This window comes from Camponotus vicinus, unplaced genomic scaffold, assembly GCF_025532165.1.
Source record: "Camponotus vicinus isolate PSW18456_S1 unplaced genomic scaffold, iyCamVici1.0 SCAF_6, whole genome shotgun sequence".
Classification (NCBI taxonomy): Eukaryota; Metazoa; Arthropoda; class Insecta; order Hymenoptera; family Formicidae; genus Camponotus; species Camponotus vicinus.
This window is the reverse complement of record NW_028141978.1, coordinates 3,230,930-3,255,310: the sequence shown is the minus strand read 5'-3', so window position 1 is coordinate 3,255,310 and position 24,381 is coordinate 3,230,930. Positions and strand designations below refer to the sequence as shown.

Sequence of the window (24,381 nt, the reverse complement as noted above, 5' to 3'; positions counted from 1 at the left end):
AGTAAACTCGTAGATAAGATCGAGAATCTTAAAATTGAAAGTATCAAACATTTTCGATAGATTCGCCCTTTTAAGATTTAAGATAATATTAAGATAAATTAATATTTTTCTTTCTATTATTTTTTATATCCTTGCTCACATACCTGGCTTGCAGTGACAAATGGGTTCATTGTTCGCACGAATTACGCAAGTACTCGAAAATCTTTTGTCGACCTGTGGGCACGGACATGGCTTGCAGCCTCCGAATTCCGGATGACCGTAGAAACTGTCAGCGCAAACGTTGCAATATGCGCCAACCGTATTTTCCTGGCAATTCTACAATGCAATAAAGTTTTGAATATTAATATTAATATATTTCATGATTTATTTATTATTATATAAAAAATTACTCAAAGCTTATCTATGTAGAATTTATAACATTTAGTTATATATTTTCACATATAATAACTACGAAAAAATCATTTACAGTATTAAATAATATCGATTTCTTTTAAATTTTATTATAAAAATAGAGAAGAGATCTATCTGTATAAAAACGTGTAAAATGTGAACTTATAAAAGTAATTTAATTATATTAATTACACGTAAATAACGCTTATGCAATTATTCTGAAAAGAATATAAGCCTACAGACGATGCAGATTCAAAGACGCCTCAGTAAGAAATTTATCTTGTACCTCCAACTCATATCCTTGTACACTTGTCTCTTAGCACACTTCCTGTCGCGCTATCATCTCCATGAATAACGTACACTTGTTGGAAAATGTTAAAGTAATGCTTACCAAGCAATATCCCGTCTCCCTGTCGCACACGTCGGATCTTCCGTTGCACTGGCAGCGCCTGGCTTGTCCGACAAGATCAATCACGATGGTGGACGTGGCAGTGGTGTTCTTGTACCATCTGTAAAAGCCGATGCTGGGATCCTGGCAGGATGTGCCGTTGTATTCCGTCGGGCACTGGCAAATCTCTACGCCAATCGCCAACGGTGGCGAGTGCGTGGGCGTCAAAACGGCGGCGTCGAGAGATGCTTCCAAGAGTCTGCACGACACAGAAGTAAAGTGAATGAAAGGTTATCGTTAAAAATCTTTATCTTTTCATTGTATACTAGGATTTTTATTTTCATATTTCTATTACCGAAATTTATTAAATAATATTGCAAAAAAACATATTGTAATTTATTTTATTTCTGATATATTTATTTCTTTAATTACATACGTGGTTTTTGTAAATTCGCCATTGTCCGAAGCTTTTACAAGGATGTACTGAAGATTTTGTAATGCAACCATTAGTAACTCCCTGGAAACTTTGTAATCCGGCCTGTTTTGTAATTGCCACAATGACTCGTGGAATCTAAAATATTATTAGGTATAAATGTGCTCATTATATTTTGCAACAAAAGAAATTAAGAATTGAAAGACTCATAGAAGTTAAGAGTTAGTTAGAAATCTTGTAAAAGAAGTTATATAACATGATATATTCATATAATGATTAAATTAATTTGCATTCGATAATATATATTTCTATGTTCAAAATTAATTATATTATATATTATTTCACAAATGCCAAATACCTGACTTCATAACGATTATCGTTCACTGGTAGATGTAGATAATACTCCAAGACAATCTTGTTATTGCCTTGCAACTGCACAATAGGATATCGAAGATTCGATCTCAGAGATATCCCACCTTCCGTTGAGGTCTTAAAGCGCAGGAATCCTCCATAAGAGACAACCTTGAAGCATGTGAATACATCGTCTAATGTTTTAAATAGTTCAGTAAAACAAGAAATCACATATTTTCTCAAAATATTTATAAAACCAGCGAATAGATGAAGCGTATTTCGCGAATTGCTTTATGAAGACACAATGCTTAGAAGAGAAAAAAAATTACCTTATCGCCTAGGAAAGAATCCGGCAATCTCCAGTATAAGGGATAATTATAGTAAAGATGTGGAGGCAATGTAACGTCACCATCGGATCCAGGAATTACAGAGAGACCGTTTGTCACGTTCAAGCCTCCGTTTACTGGTGGCAGTACGGTTGTGGAGCCAAAGCCCATTATCTATTTGTTAACCACGCGATAAATGAATACACATTGAATATTATTTAATAATATTTAACAATTTTTATACTTTTAATATTTAAATATTTTGATATTTTCCAATTTTTAAACTTTTAACAATTAAAACCTACTGTTACATCGCTGACTGTCTCATTGATGTAAAGAACGCGAGGATGTGTCAATCTGCGTTGACCCCAACTGAGTCCAGCTTGTTGACACAGTGTGCTTCTTCCGAAGCAAAAGCACTCGGTACATCCTCTGGCGTTGTCCATCGCAAGACCGAACGTGCCTTCTTTGCATTGATTGCACTGTCTTCCAACGACCAGTTCCTTGAAAATTATATATTTCGGCCAATGAATTAATATTTCTTTTCTAATCCTTGATAATCTAAATAATTAATTTTTATTAAAGCAAAAAAATCAGGAATGATATACCAATTTCAAACATATTTCATATTCTCGGGGGAATTATTCTCCAATTATTTAACATTTTCTTATTCTATCACTTTTTTTTAAATTTGCTTTCTCTTAATTTCACGAGGTTTTATATATATTCCTGCACAAAATTAACGCATAATTTTTTTTCACTTTTTCTTTAAAATTTTTCGTTAAAATTTAAATATCAGCTTTTAAAAAAAAAGTGAAAAAAAAATTTCGTTAATTTTGTCCAGGAGTATATGTACTGATGAAATTTTCTCTCTCGGTCTCACCTTGCAAGGACACTGGCCCTTGTCGTCGCACTCGCAGACACCATCCCGACACTGCGTCGTGCCGGCGATGTTGCAGCCGCAAGGACGACACCTCGGGTAACCGTAGTAACCTCTGGCACATCTCTCGCACCTGAGGCCGTCGTAACCGATCCTGCAGGGACACTGACCCTGATGATCGCATTGGGATCGCGTGGCGCCCAATGTGCACGCGCAGGGTCTGCAGCCGACCTGTGGCACCAGGTCCCAAGCGCCGGGTCTACACCGGTCACAGTGTTCGCCATAGGTCAGACGGGGACACACGCAGCGACCGGTGTCGGGATCGCACACGTGACCGGGTCGTACGCACGAGTCGCACACTGTAAAGGAATCGGGACTCTTTCGTTTGATCCTCTCGTGATACGTCGAGATTTTACGGAAGGAGGGAAACAGCTTTATATCTCAGAATCAGGAAAGTGTGAGATGTTTTATTTGTCAAATTTCTAGTTGATCTAATTTGTGCTGATATATTTTATTAAATATAAAAAAATAAAAGAGAGACTATCCTTGTCAATTCTGCGAATTGTATCTCAGGAACACGTGAAAATAATCAGCTTATTCGTCAAATTTAAGTTTTAAAAAAATATATTATTTATGTTAAATTTGTGTGTAATTTAAAGGAGAAACTTTGAATAAAAGTTACTATGTTAATTAAATGAATATTACTTTGAGAAAATAACGCGACTTACATTGACAGCCGTTCGATGAAAATCCGTAATATCCAGGAAGACAATTGTCACAACGCGAACCACTTACACCCGGCTTACAATAACATTGTCCTGTGTCGCTGTGACAGGAGGCGTTGTAGGATCCCATGGAATCGCAGCCGCAAGCCGTGCAACCCACCCCCGTTGCCAGACCCCAATAACCAATCTAAATGAATCATTATTCGGTATATTGATTAAGAATAGGTCCTTTCGAGTCGCAAGGATCGTCACAAATAATTAATTTATTATAAAAGCTGCGTTTTTTTATTTATAAAATGTAATCAACTTAAAGAAGAGAATTATTTTTGATTATAATTATAAGTTAAAATGTAATCAATGTTATATATTGTCGCATAATTGTTGCAAAGGATCTATCGATTACGCGATTTGACTTGTTCACTGATTCCGATAATGATACGAATAATACCATCTACATATCATGTACGATTGTATCTGGCGATACTCCATCATAGATCAATGAATTTTTTCCGATACTCCGACACAGTTGCATTATGAAAAGCGATGCATTTGTCTTCGCTACTAGTCTAGATACCTGTCTAGATAATGTAAGCTACGTTACAGATCACCGAGTTTATCTTAATCGGCCTCCAATATTACTAATTTGATTTTCTCTCTCTTCTTTCTTTGACCTGAATCTTATAACATTACATATAGTTTATTTAAACGTGCAAAGCGATCCGCAAGTGGAAAATTACCTTGCATTCATCGCACTGCCTGCCGATAACTTGCGGTTTGCACTGACATTGCCCGGACACGATGTCGCAGGCTGAGCTTGCGGAGCCCAAGTTATTGCAGCCACATCCTGCAATCATAAAAAAATATTACCTGTTAAAAATAATAATCAATCTTTTCTGTTTTTTCTTCTTTAGGGAACAATCCATTCATTTCAAATACATATTTCTAATTAATACCTATTAAAAAAAATCTGATTATAATATATCAAAGTCCAGAATCTTCATCCAGGAAAAATGATTCCTCTCCGGAAACTAATAATATCATCCTCAAAATATTTAATATAATTATATAATATAATTATATAATTATTTCCATTCAAATGTTGACGATTATTGCGAATAACTTGTATAATTTATATCCATTCCAACAAATTTAAATATTCAACGAAAAGGAAATGCTAAAAAAGAAGCAATTTCCGAAGCGACGAGAGCCGTAATTAAAGACATCGTCGAGACAGGCGCCGACAAGCGCCGACAGCGGTCTCATTAATAATTCACACAGGCATCCCATTCCTCGCTTTCGCGTTAATTGCGCTTTTACGAACGTCTGTGCCTATCGTCCCTAATCGATTCGCGCGGCGCGAAATTCTTTCGGGGCATCGCTTTGCGTCGCGATGGGTTCGCGGTCGCACGTGGACGCCGACTCTCTGTCATCAGGCTCGGTCACGTGCGAGCGGCGACATTTGCCGCGGCGTCGAGCGGATTTTGCAATTAGCGATGCTAAGCGTCGTCGGCCGCGAGCGCCGGCATTGTATTCAAATGCCGCAGACGACGACAGTCGGAAATTATAAATTATGCATGATCCCGCATCGAGAGAGTATCACGGTCGTCGTCGCGCAGTCGATTCCCCGATTAACGACAGCCCTTACAAAGGGATTACGCGAGAATTGATTCGGTGACGTAATCGCGTGTTTACACGCGATTCGACTGAATGAGTGACATTTGTGCGTGATTATCGCATATTAATGCAAAATCGAGATAACCGATGTGAGGGGTACAATTATTGGAGTTTGTACGTATTTTTAAAATTCATTTTTCATTTGCACTCTCGTCCAGATGTCCTTAAAAAAACAATTGCTTTGAGAAATTACAAGTGCTATTAATCTTCATACGTTTGATTAAGGATTATGTCAATCTTATTGCGCAAGTCAATTGCACAACGTATGACATATAACGTAAACATCCGAGGCAAATGAATAATATTGTCTCGCGATGTGTGTTCCTCTGGTGCACGTCAATTCATTTCGATCAATCATGTCACGCGGGATATTATGTGAGAGATTATGTATATAATAGCTCTTACATCATCGAAACAATTGCATTATGCAGAGAATATATAATGCGATGTAGCTTTGCGAATTAATAATACGTCAATCACTAGACCCGATTCAATCAAAAGTTTCAATTGTTAGGTGTTAAATTAAATTTTAAACGAAAGAAGAATTCATTGTGCAAGTGTATGAAAGATAAAATTACATATGAACTCTTAAATTCTTTTATAGAGTAGTTTATACAAGTTATTCTTTATATTTTTGAGAGACGTAAAATGATTAGTAGATAATTATGATTAATGATGGAAATGTGAGATCTACAAAAATTTGTCAAAATGGATGTATCAAGAATTGTTAATTGCTGTCGGCATCATAAGGAACATATAAGTGCCTCATGTTATAATAATTTTCATAGCGTATGATACTTCATTGATTCACGTTTCCTCGTAAGAAATAATTAGTTAAGCATTTCAACAATTTTAAGGATCAATTAACAAACCGATAATTAGGAAATATACATAGTGATCCAGCATATTATGCTGCATAGCGTAAGTTGCGAATTACGACCGTCTTATCAATTAATCTTTACGACAAAAGAGGCACCAAGCACTCTGTCGACGATGTCTAGAATGCATTTCGAGATGCAAACAGGAATAATATAATAACATCGATGTTATCCATACAAGAGCTTAAAAATCGAACGGTATCTGATTAAATTTTAGTGTTGCCTCTGTTAATACTTGTATAATTATTCGCGTGTAATACACATACGAAAGAGGCATTTCGTATTTCTTCGCATAAGCCGTATATATGTACGATATAAAAATTTAAATCAGCTACATTATATGACATCGGTCGCTCGGTTATCTGATATGAAAATTTCAGCATTCCTGGATGCGAAAACGAGGCGCGACAGTGCCAGTCTAATTATAATGCATCTCTTCGCATCGTGGGCTCGCTTTAACATGTTAGTTTAACGAGCACCGACGTTATTATCCGCGCAAAATTATCTCCGCCAACGTACCGATTCTCACTTCGAGAATAGCGACCAGGATGCCACTTGAATAATTATCGTGCGCCGCAGATTTATGTCATCTAATGATGTGTTAAGTATTTTCCGCGAACGTGCAATCGGAGCTGTCACATACATGGCACGTATTAATTTTGCGCGAGTTATATTACACATGTGTCATTCAAGAGACTCTCATATCGTAAATTTGGAAAAAATATAAGTAGTAACTAACGAGCCGCTTTAATCAAGCGACTGTACAAGTTGTTCTTTGCGTTTATCTTGTTTGTTTTAATTATCTTGATTTATCTTTTAATTTAATTATCTTATAATTTAATAGCTATCTAAAAAAATTCCGCGAGTGACGTTTCTCATAGATATTTCTTGTATCATGACAATTACATTTTGTCATCATATATTAAATATTGTACGATATATGAAATTATTTTCTCGCTACTTTATCAATTTCCTATCTTGTCTCTCGTTAAAAAAATCTAAAAAATAAATCTTTTTGCGACGAACCGGGACGCGAAGATGCGATCTCCGCGTGATATGGGACGGAAGTGAGATTTCCGCGTATAATAGAAACAGAATCGCACTTATGGGGAGAGGGGGGAGAGGATTAAAGGCTCGTTAGGGCAAATATAGCGGCGGCGCGACATATGATTAATTCAGGCAACGTGGTTATCGCGCGCATAAATAATGATCCCGCGACTCTAATCCAGCCAGGCATTCGGAGAATCGCATATGAATTCGCGGATGAATAAGCGTCCGCGTTCTCGTTGTACAAAAGCGGCGTTGCATAAAATCGTGCCTGCGTGCGATCGCTAATCGTGACAAATACGCGTCGTTCTTTAAGTCGCGCGCACCGAGGTTTATTAATTATAACGAACCGATTCGAGAGTCTTAACGTCGGCTCGATCCTGCCCGCGATTCAAGAATGAAATCACGGGGAAGAGATCGGAGAGTAAATTTATCCGGTTCTTAAGGTTCACAATTGGAGAATTATATTTAGTACACGTGTCTGGCGATGCAAACATATTAGCGTTGTTAATTCGATGCATTGACGGTGTGACATCGGTAATCAAATTATATATGCCAATTTTTATATATCAAATTATATATTTAATTTATGCTTAATATATTTAAATTATTTGAATCGTTATCAGATAAATTTTTTCTTTTCCTTATTAAAAAGAGATATCACAATTTTAACACAAAGAGTTTCTACAGCGTGTCTAATTTTGTAAAATCGAATGTAAACAAAAATCTGAAAAATAGAATGCAGAGTTTTCTTTTCTTTTATAAAAAAACTAATCTTTATGTAAAACTTTTATAGCTCTTTAAAGGAAACAATTCGCATGCTTTCTGTATCTCGCAAAGTGCGCAACGAGAGGCAGAAGGCACGAGTATGATTGCGCAGAAATTAATAATGAGCGATGCGATCGGGTCTATAATCTCGTCATTTGTAAACAAATCGTTCGAGCGCTCTTTCTTTGAGCTACGACCGCGTCTCGTCAGGCCATTTTAAAGGTAGCAGTAAACGGTACTTGACCGGAGTTGCCGATTTATTGGCCGATAAATTGCACGCTATCACCGTCCGCTTGTCAGAGACGCGTTTGTTAAAGATCGCTTTGCCGATTCGCGAACGCGAGAAACGTGTTTTTAAATTATCGCGAAATCCCACGCGAACGAAAAAATCTAACGCATAGAATACAAATAACTGATTGATTGAAATCCCGAGATTGATGGCCAGAGCTGAAATCATAAATTCTAAATAAAGTCCAAGAAATTTAAAGCCAATATCTCATCGGATGAGAAGATTGTGGAAAAATCGAGTCCACTTCAATTTGAAGCAATAAAAAGCAATAATTTATTTTTTAATTAAAATAAGAATTTATATAAACATATAATTTATTTTTTAATCAAAATTTAATTTATATAATTTTTAAACACACTATCAACTTATATATTACGTGAAATGAGTTTTAAAAGCACACAGGAAAAACCAAAATATAATACTTATTATTTCCCCAAAGCTCCAATTTTATAACGGAGTATTCAATCGTGCGTGATTAAAAATAAATTCTTATGGCTTAATTAAATTGAAGCGGAATCGATTTTTCCATAATCTTCTCGCTCGATGATATTGACCACAATCAACCGGAGCATCCTCCTTTAATTGCCGTTATATCTTAATTATTAAATACGCTCTGTTTCTTTCAATAAGGATATAAATGTCCTCGTTTGACGCGAAACAAAATTTTAGCGGTCCTTATTTTACACGTTCAAGGCGCAGCCTGCTGTAATTTTGCCGCGAACAAATACGATAATGTCATAGCGAACAAGTCTCGCTTGTCAACTTGCCGCGTTTGGTTCGCGTGTCGATGTTGCTCTTATTGGGATACTTGTCATGCAAATCGGAGAAGTTTATGCGGTGATCCATAATAAACGCCATTTTAGTACCTGTTTGTATTTATCTCGCGAGATTTATTTTTTCGTGATCAATATCCAATTAAGTTGATTGTCGCGAGTTTGAATAGCAAGATTTTAAAAAGACGAGAGGGTTGCAATCTCGAAGAAACGTTACTATTTTATTTTATAATGGACCAACTTTTTATCCAGGTTGCGAATCTGTATCAAACTATCTAAGAGAAAATTATGTAATAGGAATATTACAATAATTTTTTCATATAATAATAAATATAATATTAATTTATGCGAGAGTTGTACGAATTTATTAAATTAAGAGAATGCAATATCAAATTATTCTATGCAGTCTCTGCATCTGTAAATTTATGTGCAGTGATGTTTGAAGCTTGCCAAAAGTTTCTTCTCTTCGAAATAAAATATAACTTACATGAAATATCACGTATTATTAAATGTTTACACGTCAAGAGTCAAAATTTACATTCATCTTTAGAAATATTTAACGTAATTACAGTCTAGAGTGCTACGTAAGTGAAATGCAATTTTATAGGGAAGACGATAAGAATCGCAATAATATTGCGCGTCTAAAAGCATACGTGCATCAAGAATCATGTTTTATACTTGTATATTGTGGACAGGCGCAATTACGTTCGGCCAGAAATGCCAGGCAACAGAGCGCGCCCGTTTTAAACGTCACTTCTTATGCAAATCGGGGCAATCTTTACGGTGATCGACGGTAAATCTGCTTTAGAATTTAAGTAGCTGTTTGTACATTGCTCACGGCGATTTTACTGCACTCGCTGAAAGCGTGTCTTGACGTCGACGATGTTGTAAAAGGCGTTTTTACTGCAGAATCGGCTTAGCCGCCTTTTTTAACCGATTCGCGTAAGAAAATACGCCGAGTAAATATATGAAGCCGAAAACGAGAAAACTCGAACTTTGACCAATTTTCACCTCAAATCGTGCAGAGGGATCTTTACCTGCAGCAAAGTAAAATATACTCGGTGCCAGCATCAGCACACAGAAAAAAAAATAAGTGTCAAATCAAAACTTATATACTTAAACTAACGCGTTCATTGTTTCGTATATATACGCAACAATTTATAATCTTCTTGGAAGAATTTAATAATTTTAAATTTTAACAATATTATAGTCTTATTTTAATATTGTAATTGTCACCTCAAGAATATATAATTATTTAATTCTACTTTAAGAAAATTATAATCTTTGATTTAAAAATGTTATTTTCTATCTAACATTGTGTCTTTTCCACTCAAGAAAATTAAATCTTAAATCATAAGAATATATTTTTCTTGATTGAACTATATAAAATGGCTTCATTCAAATAAGCAATTATTCAAGCGATTATATTTTTCTTTAATTAACGCAATATAATCTCATTTCAAGATTTCCATGTTAAAACTAAATATATTTTCAAAACAAGAATGTCCTTTTTCTCTGTACAGTCTGTGACAAATCTAGCATTCACTTTTCGTACAGAATTTTCTTCATAGCACCTCATCGACATTCTTAGATTCTTAGAAATTAATCACAATTTTAACATCATCGTATTTAATAAGGATACGACGCGATAGAAATATTTTCTAGGTTTAAATTAAAGTCGCTGTGACGTGAAAATGTCATGGATTCGGTGAAAAATGCCGTTTATCACCCTCGATGATCGTTGTAGGATGTAATTACACAATTATCATCGCGATTGCGACACGTTGCCAAGATGTATTCATTAAATTCCTTCCATCGCAGTCATTATTGATATTAATCATTAACCGCATCTAACATTATGAGCTTCGTTATGTCTTCGTTGTGACGATAATAAGCAAGTTTGCGTAAAAATATTCTGTTGCAAGAAAATTTCCGCAGATAAATATTAATCCATCGTAAAGCGGCGCTTAAACTTTGACGTTCTCTAAAGTCCAGCCGACTTTATCTGGTAAGCTTATCCGGAATCTATTTCATGCTCGCTATGCAAATTTTATTCATGAATATATGTGGCGCAATCTTTTAACTCATGCAATATATTGTTCGCTATGATAAATCAAGAGAAATCTTGTCAATATTTTAAAATGCTCCCTTTATATTTTATCGTATTCAAAACTCTTAAGTTATTATAAAAATAAGTACTTCGCTTCTATAATAATTTAAAGAAATCTCTTGCAAATTTTATATTCATCCCGAAAAGAGAAACAAAAAATATGCATTTCATTTTTTTCGCGAATACATTTGGCAGACATTTATAATTCTTATGATTGTATAACACAATCGAATTGATTATGTTGCAAAATGTGACCGATGCGTGAGGCAAATGAAACGTCATCGTGCGAAAAAGGCGAAGCGGCCTTTAAGCATTGCACTTTATGAACGCGTCCATTGTCGAAAGCGCGAAAAAGGGAAGAAGCGAAAAAGGGAAGAGGGAAAAAAGCGCAGAAACGTCATATTTGTCATTTGAATATTTCCGTCAGCGTCGAGAGAGAGAGAGTCATCGAACGTCTCGTTTCGAGCATCTTCGCGAGAGTCGCTTGCCGAGAAACGAGCGCAGGGGTTCGATCGCGCGGGGACCTCTTTTCTGGCTGTCGTTACGTTGCCTCGCGACTCGTAAAGATATCCCACTGCGCGAAATTACCGTCCCGATTGGGCAAAATTACGCGCGTTCGACTCCATAAACGCGCGGTGCGCGTTTAAAATGCCTGAAAACGCGCACCGCAGGGCGACGCTTAAGACGCGTATAAAACCGGCTGCCGTATATATGGCGATCTTGGAACGCCAGAGATCTCGAGGTTATTCGTCGGGTTCGTACGTTGCACGATTCTGCGGAAATCGATAGGAACCACGGACTCTACACCAAGGAATTCGCGAGATCGACGAATGACGTAATCATAGCTGAGAGAAAAAATCATAGCAACGCGCTTATGAAAGCAACATGATTGAAAGACTCGGTTAAATCGTCCGTAATAAATGTATACAGAGAAAAATAATGATGGCACGCTTTAGAGGATGCCGAGGGATATGATGAAGACACGGCGGGATAATCGGTTTGATAGCGTAGCAACGTGGCTGAATGATTTATGAGGCATCGCATACTGATGATTGGCATAGTTTTTCGTGTCACATCAGCACGGTTGTATATTTATGCGCTTTATAGATTGATCGATTACAACGCGAGGAGATTGTATATCGTATAATTAATGATGTATCTTGGATTACGTCAGCTGATCATCGGCAATTATTTCATTCAATATCTCACCTCATCTCGTCGATTAGATAGTCCACGATATATAATAGTGTATTCCAGTTTCGTCATATTTTAGCCCCAAAATATTACGTATTGTATACATTCCCACGTATAAAATTAAAATATAATGCGCGATGTTATTATGCGGATTTCGATATAATAATCAAGTGTCAGGATATATATATTCGCGAGATTATATTCATCTTGAAATATCACAAGCGTATTCTTTGTGTGCCGCACGAATGTTTATTCCTCGACGGAGAAGATACCTTCTCGACCTAAATCCATCCACTTGAACTCCTTTGGCGCCGCCGATAAAATCCCTCGTGCCGTTCTGGAGTGCCATTTATTTACCCAAGCGATCCTCCTCATGATTTACCACCTTTCAAGGTTCTTCCTCGTGAAAACTCCGGTACTTGTTTAGTCAAATTGTTTACTTCTGCATCCCTCAAGAAACGCTCCAAGAGTTTTTTCACATTTTTTATAAGTGTTAAAATTCTTTTTTTTTTTTCAAGATATATAGAATATTTTATTCGATGTTCCTTACATCAAGGATGCTTCTTGAGTAAATTAAAATAAGAATTATCGATCATACAGCTTGCGATCAAAATTCTATCCTTTTGCCGCCATTTTCGAATCGTCGATCGACGTTAAGAAAATGTATCGCATTCCTGGAATGGGCTCGCAATTTGCTAGTTACGTAAAGGAAACGTCGACATGGATCTCGCGTGCATTACATGCTGAAACCCGAGAAGCTCGGGAAGCGTGTATCGGCCTCTCATCGAGAGGATATCGGCCCGTAAAACGAGCCCGCGGTTAACTGGCAGATAATTTCATGGCAATTTCAACGCTTATGCTCCCCTGTCTTTATTCTCCTTCTTCTCGAGCCAGCCAGCCACCCACTAATCGATCTCCTCACGGCAGGACTCCTCTCTTCTTTTGCCAATTCGCGCTACCGGTGTACATCGCGGTCGCCGCTAAAAGCGTTAATTATTGACGAGCAATCCGTCGCGAACCGACTCTATCTCGATGTCAAAAGCACTTCTCGGATACGCTAAAAGCGAAACATCGATTGCTGGACGCAATTCTTTCTTGCTGCTGGATATCTTGGAGTATCTCGAATCAGCCTCACGTGTCGCAATCTTTCATCTGCATAGCATGATTGGCGATCTGGAAGATTTGCGGAAGTTGTCACGAAAGTAAAAGCAACAAGCGTGTCGGATATATGTCTTCGTTAGAGTAAGCAAATACGATTCTTTCGCAAAAACACGTTCACAGGATGCACGGTCGGTGAAATTATATACATTCGACATGAGGAATACAGTGATTACAACCAATGATATGACGGACAAAGTGTGCAATTCTTGGATTGCATGTATGTGAATGTGGCAATAGAAATAAAGAGAAGCCTTTCAACAATTTTATTACCCACGTTTAAATTATACGTCTAAATTTTATTACACGTATAAATTTTATAAATATTTGTCGCTCAATTAAAATTATAATTTGTAGTAACAGAATGTAATAAACAATGCATGGAATGTGTTGATGCAATGAATGTAAAGAAAATGTTCTAAATTTAATGGCTAAAATATTTAATTAAACATAATTTGAAACAAATCTCGAGGAAAACAAATGTAAATAATATCAAATCATATATATGGAAATAAAAAATAAGTGAAAGCGTTATAATTTTTATTTGTGTTGTTGTATAAAATACATTTTTAGCGCTTAATAAACCGACTGATCATTCGAGAGCTGTATTTCAAAAATCGCTACAAACGGTGAGTGATTTTTTATCGCGTCGATGAATTAATTTATATACGATACGCCTTCTATCTGCGAGAGTTCCATCGCCACTTCACCTCGAGTTATACTGGCAGATGTTTACGCGTGTTCGATGATCAAACAGAGAATTCTTCTATTTTGGTCCAGCTCGGCGGGCGAGGGTGCCGAAAATTTGTTTTTGATAGCGCGTCTTTCGACGTGAGGGAGTCTAAACGTTTGTGACGCAAACACGAGTTCCGAGTGGAAGAGAAAAAAAAATCAACTTACTCGATGGGCCATCTCGAATCGGTGATCTCGATGGTCCAGACTCGCTCTCTCGAGTCTCTTCAGAGCGCGCGCCTTGAAAAAATATACTACGAATAACTTTCAAATAGTCGGTTTACATAATACGATTGCGCAAATGTTTGTGTGTAATGTTACGCGATGGAAGCCGGGAACGGCCCAGTATCATTTGACCACGGTATATTGACGATATACCGGGAGTTGATAGCTAATAAAATAGATAAGCGAGCGATTTTGTAGCGAGACAGAGATCATTAAAAATAAAAAAAAATTATTGCCCTATGGAAGTAAAAAGAATCACATAAATGTGTAGAAACATTTCCCCTCATCGGAATAAATTTGACATTAAAATTTCAAACGAGACATTCGAGCCAAATACATGGAAACGTTGTCAGAAATCTCGGGACGCTATTATTATTTTCGACGACACGACTAGGAAGCCATGTTTCCGATTCGTCTACCACTCTCGCGGAGATTTCTTATCGATCCAATCGCCGCGTGGGTGGATCGCCGTGATTTACGAGCCATCGTAGCGACAGCATTAAGGTGATGTATGGATCCTCGGTGATTCCGACCCGGGCCGAAGTAACGTACGCTGCATAAGTTATTGCGCGCGATCTACGCGTGCAACATGCGAGATATCGCGTGGTAAATTCGATCCATCGATCCTACCAGCACGTACGAGGCTAATTCTCTCGGTATGATGATAAACTGCCGGATAATGTAAAAATACACGAAACCATTTGTGCAAAGATATATACGCATCTCTCACGTATGTACACATTTTCGATTGAAAACTTGGCACGAAGAATGCTGTAAACAACGCGTATATTCTCAAAGAATTATTTTAAATCATCAAAATTGATTTTTCATACTACCAATATTGGAAGTCACTTTATAAAAGTAATTTTACTATTTCTTATCGATTTAAAAAAATAATCATAATAAAAAAATTATCATTACTCTTTTTAACGTTATTACAAGTTATATGAAACACACACATATAAAATTTATAATTTTTAAATATTTTTATATTATATATTAATTTATATATTAATTATTATTTTATATTATGTATTAACATTATATATATATATTAATCATAAATTAATTATATATTAAAACATAATAAAATATAATAAAATTATATCAATTATATCAATTATACTTATAACATTACTTCGATTTTAATCACTATTGATATAAAGTATATAATAATTTTGAATCTTAATATTTCTATAAAAAATTTTTTTTAATATTGCATAATACTTTTCTTGTTAAGATCCTCAAATTCTGGAAATATAAATAAGAAAAAATTTCTTAATTGTTTCTTTTACATTCACAAATAGATTCACAAATATAATTAAAAATGCTTTTATATTATACTTTTCACTAAATGTAATTATATTTTATCAAAATCATGATATGTGTGTGTGATATATTACTATACGATTCAAATTCGTTTCTTAATTAAGCAAAATTTTCTAAGATTTGGTTTAAAATAAAAGCCAATTATAATTTGCTGAGGTTTCATTAATTTTTAAAAAAATTTAATTCTTTTAGAAATTAATAAAATCTCGACAAATTATAATGGCTTCTATTTTAGGAGAACGCGCGTGTTCTCTTTATGTGAATTTGTTTGCATCAAAATCATGCCGCATAGATTCGAATAATAACAATAAAAGTAACTACTGAATTTAAAAAGTGTATCAAATACTTATATTATTTTGTCTGTTAAAAATATTAAAAATATTAAATTACATTTCGCAACCATTATTATTAATTAAATATTATTGCGTAAATATTATATATACATTTTACGTTTAATCCCGGTAAATGATACATTGCAAGAGACGCAACGTGGTCATTTTTTTTAGTATTATGTAATTAAATAAGCAATGTTAATTATCACGCGAGAAAAAAACGCCAAAAAATATGACAATATTCTTCCAGGTACCTCGCGCTAATCTTAATGGAGCAAGCTGAAGATCTCAGTGAAGAAAGACTCCTTTTCTCGCACGCCCATGCGTGACGCCTACGCACGCGTCGTGGTATCGCGAACGTGTCGTTAAAGTCGCGCAAAATCGTTCGTTTTGCCCTGAGAAGCTTTGTTGCGCTACTTTCGATCGAACAATCCGTTGTGTTAAATATGGTTTCAATTCAGAAGCGTCTCTATTAAATTTCAGTTCGAATTAGTTAGCATTCTCAAAAAGAATAGCGCATTTATCTTGAAAAATATATATTTTCGATTATTAATTTATTATTAATTCATTATTAAAATTAATATTAATGTTATTCAATAATATTAAATATAAATTAATGTTACTCAATAATATTACAATATTATATTTTTTATATATACATAAAATATTCTATTAAATAAATCATATTAAATATATTATGATATGATATAAGAAATATATATTATTAAATATGACTATTAAAATTTAAAATTTAGTAAATATTAATTAGGTATTTTTTTTAATAGCAAAATTAAGTATTAATAATTAATAAAATTAGATATTAATAATAATTCTTTAGAACATATTAAATATACTGCAATATTTTTTTTATTAATAACGCACCTAGACACGAAGACTACTATATTATTTCTTAGCTAAAAAGCATGGCGCGCAGACAGGGTATCTTGAGGAACATACTTCTTATCTTCGACTGAGAAGAGTTCTCGCGGAGGAAGACTTCCGGTACGCCCACGCGCTCGAAGCAGAAAATACCGCGAAGTACCGCGCCGTTAAAGCCTGTGGTCGAACTTTGAGCTCTCTAACCATCACGTCGTCGCGGCCATTCTCTATTTGCTCGCATCGGGGCGTCGGGGGGGCTGGGTGCCCCCCGTGGAAATACGACCGTCGGTGGGAACATAAATCTCCCCCTTCCCTCCTTCTATTCTATCGACGATGGCGATTCGAAGCGCCTGTTGATTCATTCGTTTCAACGATTGAGGCACGTGTTTCCTTCAGTAAATAATCTTTTTTCACGGATTTATCCTCATATGCGTTAAAAATGTTAATAGTGTGGATCAAAATATTCCTTCCAGCAAATGGATTAATTAATGATATTAAATAATTGTTCTCTCATTTATCCTTCCTGCTATAGATTTTTCTGTATTTTTCTATTTTCGATTATTTGGATATGTGTTCCTTTTTTTGGTATTCAAAAATTTAATATTTAAAATTTGTTTTTAAAAAACTGCAGTTTACAGCTGCTCTTCCTCTGTTGAGATTGAAGATTGTAAGCAAAATAAACGGGATAATAAATACAAAAGGGGGGACACTTTCAACACCTTCTGATTCATTCGCATTAATATTCAGATGGCAAATGAGGGGGATGTCGGGGTGGATTTACTGCATCCGGCAAAACACGCGTTAATTGCGAACGTGCGTTTATGACTAAATTAGCGATGTCTCTCTCTCTCTCTCTCTCTCTCTATTTTGTATCTTAACGCGCGCGCAAAATTAGCAGTCATACCCGAATGTATTTACGAGCGGGCGTTAACTAATATGACTTTTTCGCGCTCTTTTTGTTTTCGCAGACCCCCGAGCGGAAGCGTCGAATCTCCCCCCGGGGTAGATCGTTAGTCTTCATCCGAATGTTTCGTAATTATAACGTCGTTACAAGAGCGCCCCGCCGATCTCTTCGCACGTGGCTCACCTAATTTATTAGACCGCTTTGTCCGATCACGCTTCGATTGCGTCATCGCGTGTCTGCGAAGTGTCGAGAACCACACTGTGACGTGATAATAAATTCCGAGGTCGATTTGGGCCGGCCATAGCGAAAGAGTTGAATAACAATCCACGGATGCTGGAATTTCCAATCTGCTTCTCCCTCATTAAACGCGTGGGTGACGAGGGGAATAAATTTGAGAGAAAGATAGAGACAGGCGCGTATGCAACAGCATTAAATATCATGGTAAACGTCACCAAATAATGAATGGACACCTGCATTTTCGCACAAAAGTCATGCAAAAATGAAAGGAAAGATTTTATAGCGCTCCGATTATAATTAGACGAGATGATTATTCTCGGAACGCCTGTGCGAACAGCAAAGAAACACTATATCGCAGAAGGCAATTACGCAATAAACGAAGTACCGCGATGTTTTCCAGGAAGAGATCGCGGTTAATAAGGGCGTGTCATAATCGACAGGATCGCCGGCCTCGCTCGGCTCGTACGTGATTATCCTCATCATCATTATCGGTGGGATCCGTTGTCGTTGCATCGCGCGATTACCGTGCCTGCCAAATTGTATTAGGTCCCCGCGAGAGATGAAGTTCTTTAATCGACAGTCAAGAATGTGCAAAACTGCAAGATCCATCGGAACGTTACGTCGAAGGAAGATCAGACCTGTCAACCCGAAACCCGATAATAGCAGAATGAAATGTATTTCTAAAATGAAGAGAAATTGGCACGATTTCGAAACAATTTCCTCGTGTTTACAGGACCGATTTGTCTGAATTTTCAGCAGGCACGTTCGTGCATTACAAATAGAGACGTGCGTGCTTAAGGCGTGTCCTACACGACGCAACAAAGTGAGCACTTGTGCCTTCTGCGAATTTATCTCTGCTGACAGCTCATTATACGATAACGATAGGCATGTCTCAGACTAGCAGTTATTACGATCGACTTATCGAAAGACCAATTCGTTTCGCGACTCATTTTCATTTTCCTCTTCTCGAAACGAGCGCTCTTCTAGCTATCACTTTAAACGCAAATTAAACTAGAATTATATCGCAAAAAATATCAATCCTTTATTATCACAAAAATAGGAAATTATTAAATTGTTAGAGAAAAAGCGCGCAGACAATAATTAAGGATTTAAAAACTTTAATTGTGTAACCGAAACATTTTCTTATGAAATAAAGAATAAATTACGTAAAATATTTTGCGATTGCGAAATATATAAATTTCAAGTAAGACAAGATGCGTGGCGAGAGCGGTAATCTTGAGGGAGAGGAAGGGTTGAAATTATGCGAGGGAAGATGTGCGTAAAGATCTAGATCGATTAAGATGATATCATCGTTGATGATCGATCCTTATCTGAGGAGAAGCGCATCTAGGTGGCCCGGCTGTGTTCCGATTAAGTCACGATCGATCCATCGATCTTCCGTCGACTCTTCGACGGAGAGCGACCGAGACCGCTTCTCTCTCTCTCTCTCTCTTTCTCTCGTCCGTAATTACGCTTTAATTAATTTTTCCCCGTCGATATATTAATGATGTAATTGTCGCACGCTAAAAACGCGCCATCCGGCCCGGAAAATTTAACGGCGATTTGTTATGCCTGCGGATAAAAATCCCCTTCAAGTTTTTCAGATCCGAAGATTTATCGTTTAAGCGCAATAATTACGCTCGTTTATACATGCACGGCGATTAATTTGCGCGCGTTACATAAGGTCGTAAATTAATATCAACTGATTTATATCCGTACCGTGGATATAATTAAGAATATTATCCGCTCTCGATCGTGAGCATTATTATATTTTTCCACATCTTGCACAATCGCACGTATAAATTTACAAAGAGACAAGGAGAAAAATATTTTAAAAAAACTTTTGACGTTTAATATCGCGAGAGAGTCGAGCTGAAAATTTCGGGTCTTCGTCTCCCAGCATCTCGACCGACTATCGAAGCTGCAACAACGTGCGGCGACTACCGTGGCAATTTTTTCGAGCCCCTCGTTTTCGGTGCGTATCTCTTTTTTTTACCTCTCTCGTACGTCCGCGCCTCTCCGCCTGTTCTGCGGGCAAAATAATATTCTCGCGAGGTACACGACGAGCGGAAGAGGCGACGCCGAGGAATTATACGCTCGTAATTCGAGTTTGGCGATGCCAGGAGAAGGCAGAGGTCTCGAAGAGACTCTAAGTAAGCCTCGCAACCGTCTTGCTTTAGGCGCGACTCTCTGCCGATGATAATGAATGTCCTACCTGGTGGAACACAACGACACGAGTCCAATAAACTGGCTGTCGCTATTATTCCAATCTTATTAGTCAGTAATAATTGTATAGAACCGGCGGGCGAATGAGATTGGACGGTGGACATTGCATTAACGTTAACGATTTACGTTTCGGAGTAAGATATAGGTAGAAGTGACAGAATGTTTTCCACGAGGAGAGGAAAAGCAAAACGATTTTTAAAATCCGACTTAAAGCCTGCAATTTTATTCACCCGATATTATAAAAATTTATACACTTTTGTGATTTTATTTTGTTTCTCGAAAAGGAACTTCTCTGTCCTTTAATATATTTTTAGTTAATTTATGTAAAAGTACATATTTCTCGATATATCAATTCCTTTAAACATTTCTTTGATAATACCATAGATAATAGAAATCCATTCTCGAGAAAGTATTACTGTTGCTGCCAGCAACAAGCGCTGATATGCATTAACCACTTGTCACTTTGACATATCAATTAAAATTTCTCTGGGCGATAAGAAATCTTAGTAATATTATCATACCAGTATGTGAGATGCCGTTCGATCATCATGTACGCGTCTCATCTCGGTATCATCGTTATCTAAATCACGCTGAATACGTTCCTGTGGATAATCGCAAATTCCTGACATCCGAAAGAGATCCAAGGTATACGAGATATGCCGCCATCAGATCAATACTTGATTATAGCATAAAAAACATTCTCCAAAGATTGTCAAAGAATTAATCGATAATTAAAAGTGAAAAAAATCACTCAAATTCGAGCTAAAATTTCGCCAAAGCCATCGGGTAAGATTTCTTCCCGTGAGATACGGGGCACCCCGTAGATTCGCAGGGGGATGCGATCGCAAAAGATCTGAAGATCTGCATTTCACATGCAGATTGAAACGCTCATTCGTTCGTCGGGAGTCGCGTCCGTCTACGGTTGACGGTAAATTGACGGGCGCGATTAATCACGGATCACCGCGCGCCTCGCGAGCGAACGTTGATCCCTCAACCTTAATGAGTCCGTTCTATGCACACGCGGATATCTCCGCGGACTGATCTATTTACTGCAGTGCACTTCGGTTTGCGCCTCTCTCGGTATTTTTTTCATCTCCGCGCGCTCGTATATCGCGGGTATACGCTCCGATAACTGCACGATGATCGTAAGGCGATAGCAATGCAGTTTTGTTATGAAATACGTCGGCAGATAAAGCTGCAGGGAGCGTAGCGAATTTGTTTATCTCGCTAAGAGCGAGAGAGCGTTTCTCATCTTTTAAGAGGGGTGAGAAATGCTTCCTATATTTAATCTGTCATCGTATTAAATAAAATTATTTATGTAGGTATTTTGCAATTATTAATTAGTAATTTCCTTATCTATCCTAAGATTAAAAAATTTTTAGAAAATTTTCTAATTATGCTTCCTGTGTCGAATAAACGACAATAGATTTAAATATCAACTATGAGAATATAATGAATGTTTTAATCGATAATAATGAAAACATTCGAATCGTCAGAAACATGTAAATATTTATCGATACAAGGGGACCAATCGATATTTTACAGAATTAAATTCTAACTGATAGATTCCTCTAATATGTACTTGCGAATCGAGTTTTCGCCTCGTCATTCTCGACATGTCAATTAAAACGGATATCAGTTAATAACTGGGATCCCTTCGCAAGTGTGTTTGTCATGTTTTGCGGATGTTTAATAACAATTTATCATGTAAACGAAAATGGCCTACGTACGATTCCAAGAACAGAATACATCGTAATATGGAAAATTCACTTTAAAAATAAATTCCTCGATTTATTCTTGAAAAAAATGTCGGAAAACCGATTTCGCAATTACAAATAAGTTATTGAACAAATGAATTTAAATTTGAATTATAAAAAAAATTAACTTTTCGTAAATTAAATATCAGCGATATAAATAGATATCAAAATCGTATTTTTGGGTTTTTAAAGTTTATTTTAACTCGAAATAAAATTTTAATGGAATCGTGGTTGCTCTTGTTAGAGATATGAATTATAAAAATAATTTTAATAAATAAAACTTGAGAAATATATGTCCAAAACAAAATTAATGTTCAATGAAACTTTTATCAACGAAAAAATCAGTTCTTCCAAAAAATCCATATTCTTATAATAACAAATTTTATATAGTACTCCAAAATATATATACATGTACATATAATATACACACATATACGTTTTTGCGTGCTGCGGTATCGCAGCCCTTTTTTCCCATCAATTCCCAGGTAACTTAACACCCGATGCGATTTCACCAGTGGATTGCATATCGCACTTTCAAACTTGTATTTACGCCTCGTGCCGACCATTAAATCTCGACCTTTTGTTCAGACACTCACGGTTTATGTGTATTTTGGTTTGGTAACAATCAAGCCGGAGAACACGCGGTCGCGTTCAGCTACAGCTGACGATTGAGAAAGGCGAATGATCGAATACTGTTGATTTTGTTTCTAAATTGCTCGCTAAACCGAGAAGGATAATTAATTTTCACGAGATATTTATACGAGTTGATTAAAATTAATCTGGTTTTCATTTATATATTTATATATTATTTTATTTATTTTTATACTAATTTATATAAAGTAAATAATCATTTACTTTAAAAAAATAAATATATTAAGTGCGATATTAATATGTGATATATTTAAATGACGAACTATCCTCTTTATATCTATTTTACATTCATAATTTCTCATTTTTTTTATTCACTTACCGAAATTTCTATAATTTTATTTCATAGATTGAATCGGCATGGAAAGAGTATCTTTTATAAAGATAGTATCGAGGAAACATAATTTATTCTGAAAATAAATAATCGTGTTATTGCAATCGGATTTTGTTGATGAAACATATATGATTTTCAGTCCAATCTTCAATCAATAAAAATATAATATTTCGCAATAATTATTTTAAAAAGAAAAAATGATATAAGAATAATTCCAGTTGGCTTTTGCGAGACAAATTAATAATGATCGAACGGGAATCTCAGATAGTTACAGCGTTATTAAAGGCATACAAGAACAAGAAAGAACTGAATAATGTATCAGTTTTAATCGCGGTTATACGAGAATCGGCTATCCATGCGCGATTTAAAGCTCATTCATCCGTCGTCGATACGATAGTACCTCGTGCACATTTTACAGGCTCGTAATGTAGAAAATGCCGTAAACAAGCAATACAGTATAGATCGTTGCCGATGAGCTTCTTCGAAGCTGTGCGCGACCAAGTATTTACGACGAGTGCAACTTGCCCGGTTACGAGCTGCAGCGCTCGATTGTCAGCAGCTGACATTTTGCAGCGCGAAGCAAGGTGCAGCGAACTCTGTGGGTGCCTGAGATCCCTGGTAATTTAATACCTGGAAACGATTTCACCCCTCGCGATACGCGATATCAATCGCTTTCCTCTCGTTCGTCACCTACGCAAGAATCGATTAAGTAACAGTATCGTGTGGTTCTTAGGATTTTAATCTGCAACGGCAACTAATTAAGATTATAGTTCATGGTTTACAAATATAATATGGTTTATAAATATTAAATAATTTATAAATATAATGTTAGATAATTTACGCGTTTTCCTGTGTCTTGATGATAATATCACACAATTTATTTTTTTATTTATTTGAATAGAAATAAGATTCTATCGATTTTAGAATCATTGGATGCACCATAAAAGAGATTAAATTCGAACGCAGCTGGTGAGATCCATGGCGTTCTAGGCTATTCGATAAGGCATAAGCTCGATTGTAACCATCAGCCGAGAACGATTGACTTAATCCATGTCATTCGTTGTGAATGTCAAATCGACTTAGCTCAAAATCTCCGAATTGATGACAATTATTCCCATCGATTGTCATCGGGAGACATGTGTCACGTGATTGACCGCTATCGCTCCCGTTCGATCTGGTGACATTCTCCGACTCGCATATTACAGCCCGAATCGAGATTCGAGTATCTCGGAGTAGGGGTTTTTCAAACGTAATGTAATTTCGATGCAAGTATGTCGATTCGATGGTATTCGGATGCAGATTGGAGCCTCCGGAATGAGACTAAAGTGGAAAAAGCAAATATACGGAAAGCATAAATCGGGAGCAATCTCAAAATAAGAGAGACACTAATCTCT

General features: G+C 36.3%; 1 protein-coding gene across 4 annotated transcripts in view; it reads right to left on the bottom strand.

Moving 5' to 3' along the window:
- The window catches only part of Wb (wing blister), a 141,373-nt gene that overhangs the window by 9,715 nt on the left and 107,277 nt on the right, over positions 1-24,381 (bottom strand). For all 4 annotated transcript variants that reach the window (XM_083101638.1, XM_083101639.1, XM_083101640.1 and 1 more), the window contains 9 exons: positions 4,231-4,337; positions 3,497-3,680; positions 2,772-3,127; positions 2,194-2,391; positions 1,892-2,062; positions 1,570-1,733; positions 1,215-1,349; positions 782-1,037; positions 144-315 (listed from right to left, as the gene is read on the bottom strand). In XM_083101638.1, coding sequence (XP_082957764.1) covers positions 144-315; positions 782-1,037; positions 1,215-1,349; positions 1,570-1,733; positions 1,892-2,062; positions 2,194-2,391; positions 2,772-3,127; positions 3,497-3,680; positions 4,231-4,337 — 1,743 coding nt within the window. The remainder of the gene's footprint in view (positions 1-143; positions 316-781; positions 1,038-1,214; positions 1,350-1,569; positions 1,734-1,891; positions 2,063-2,193; positions 2,392-2,771; positions 3,128-3,496; positions 3,681-4,230; positions 4,338-24,381) is intronic.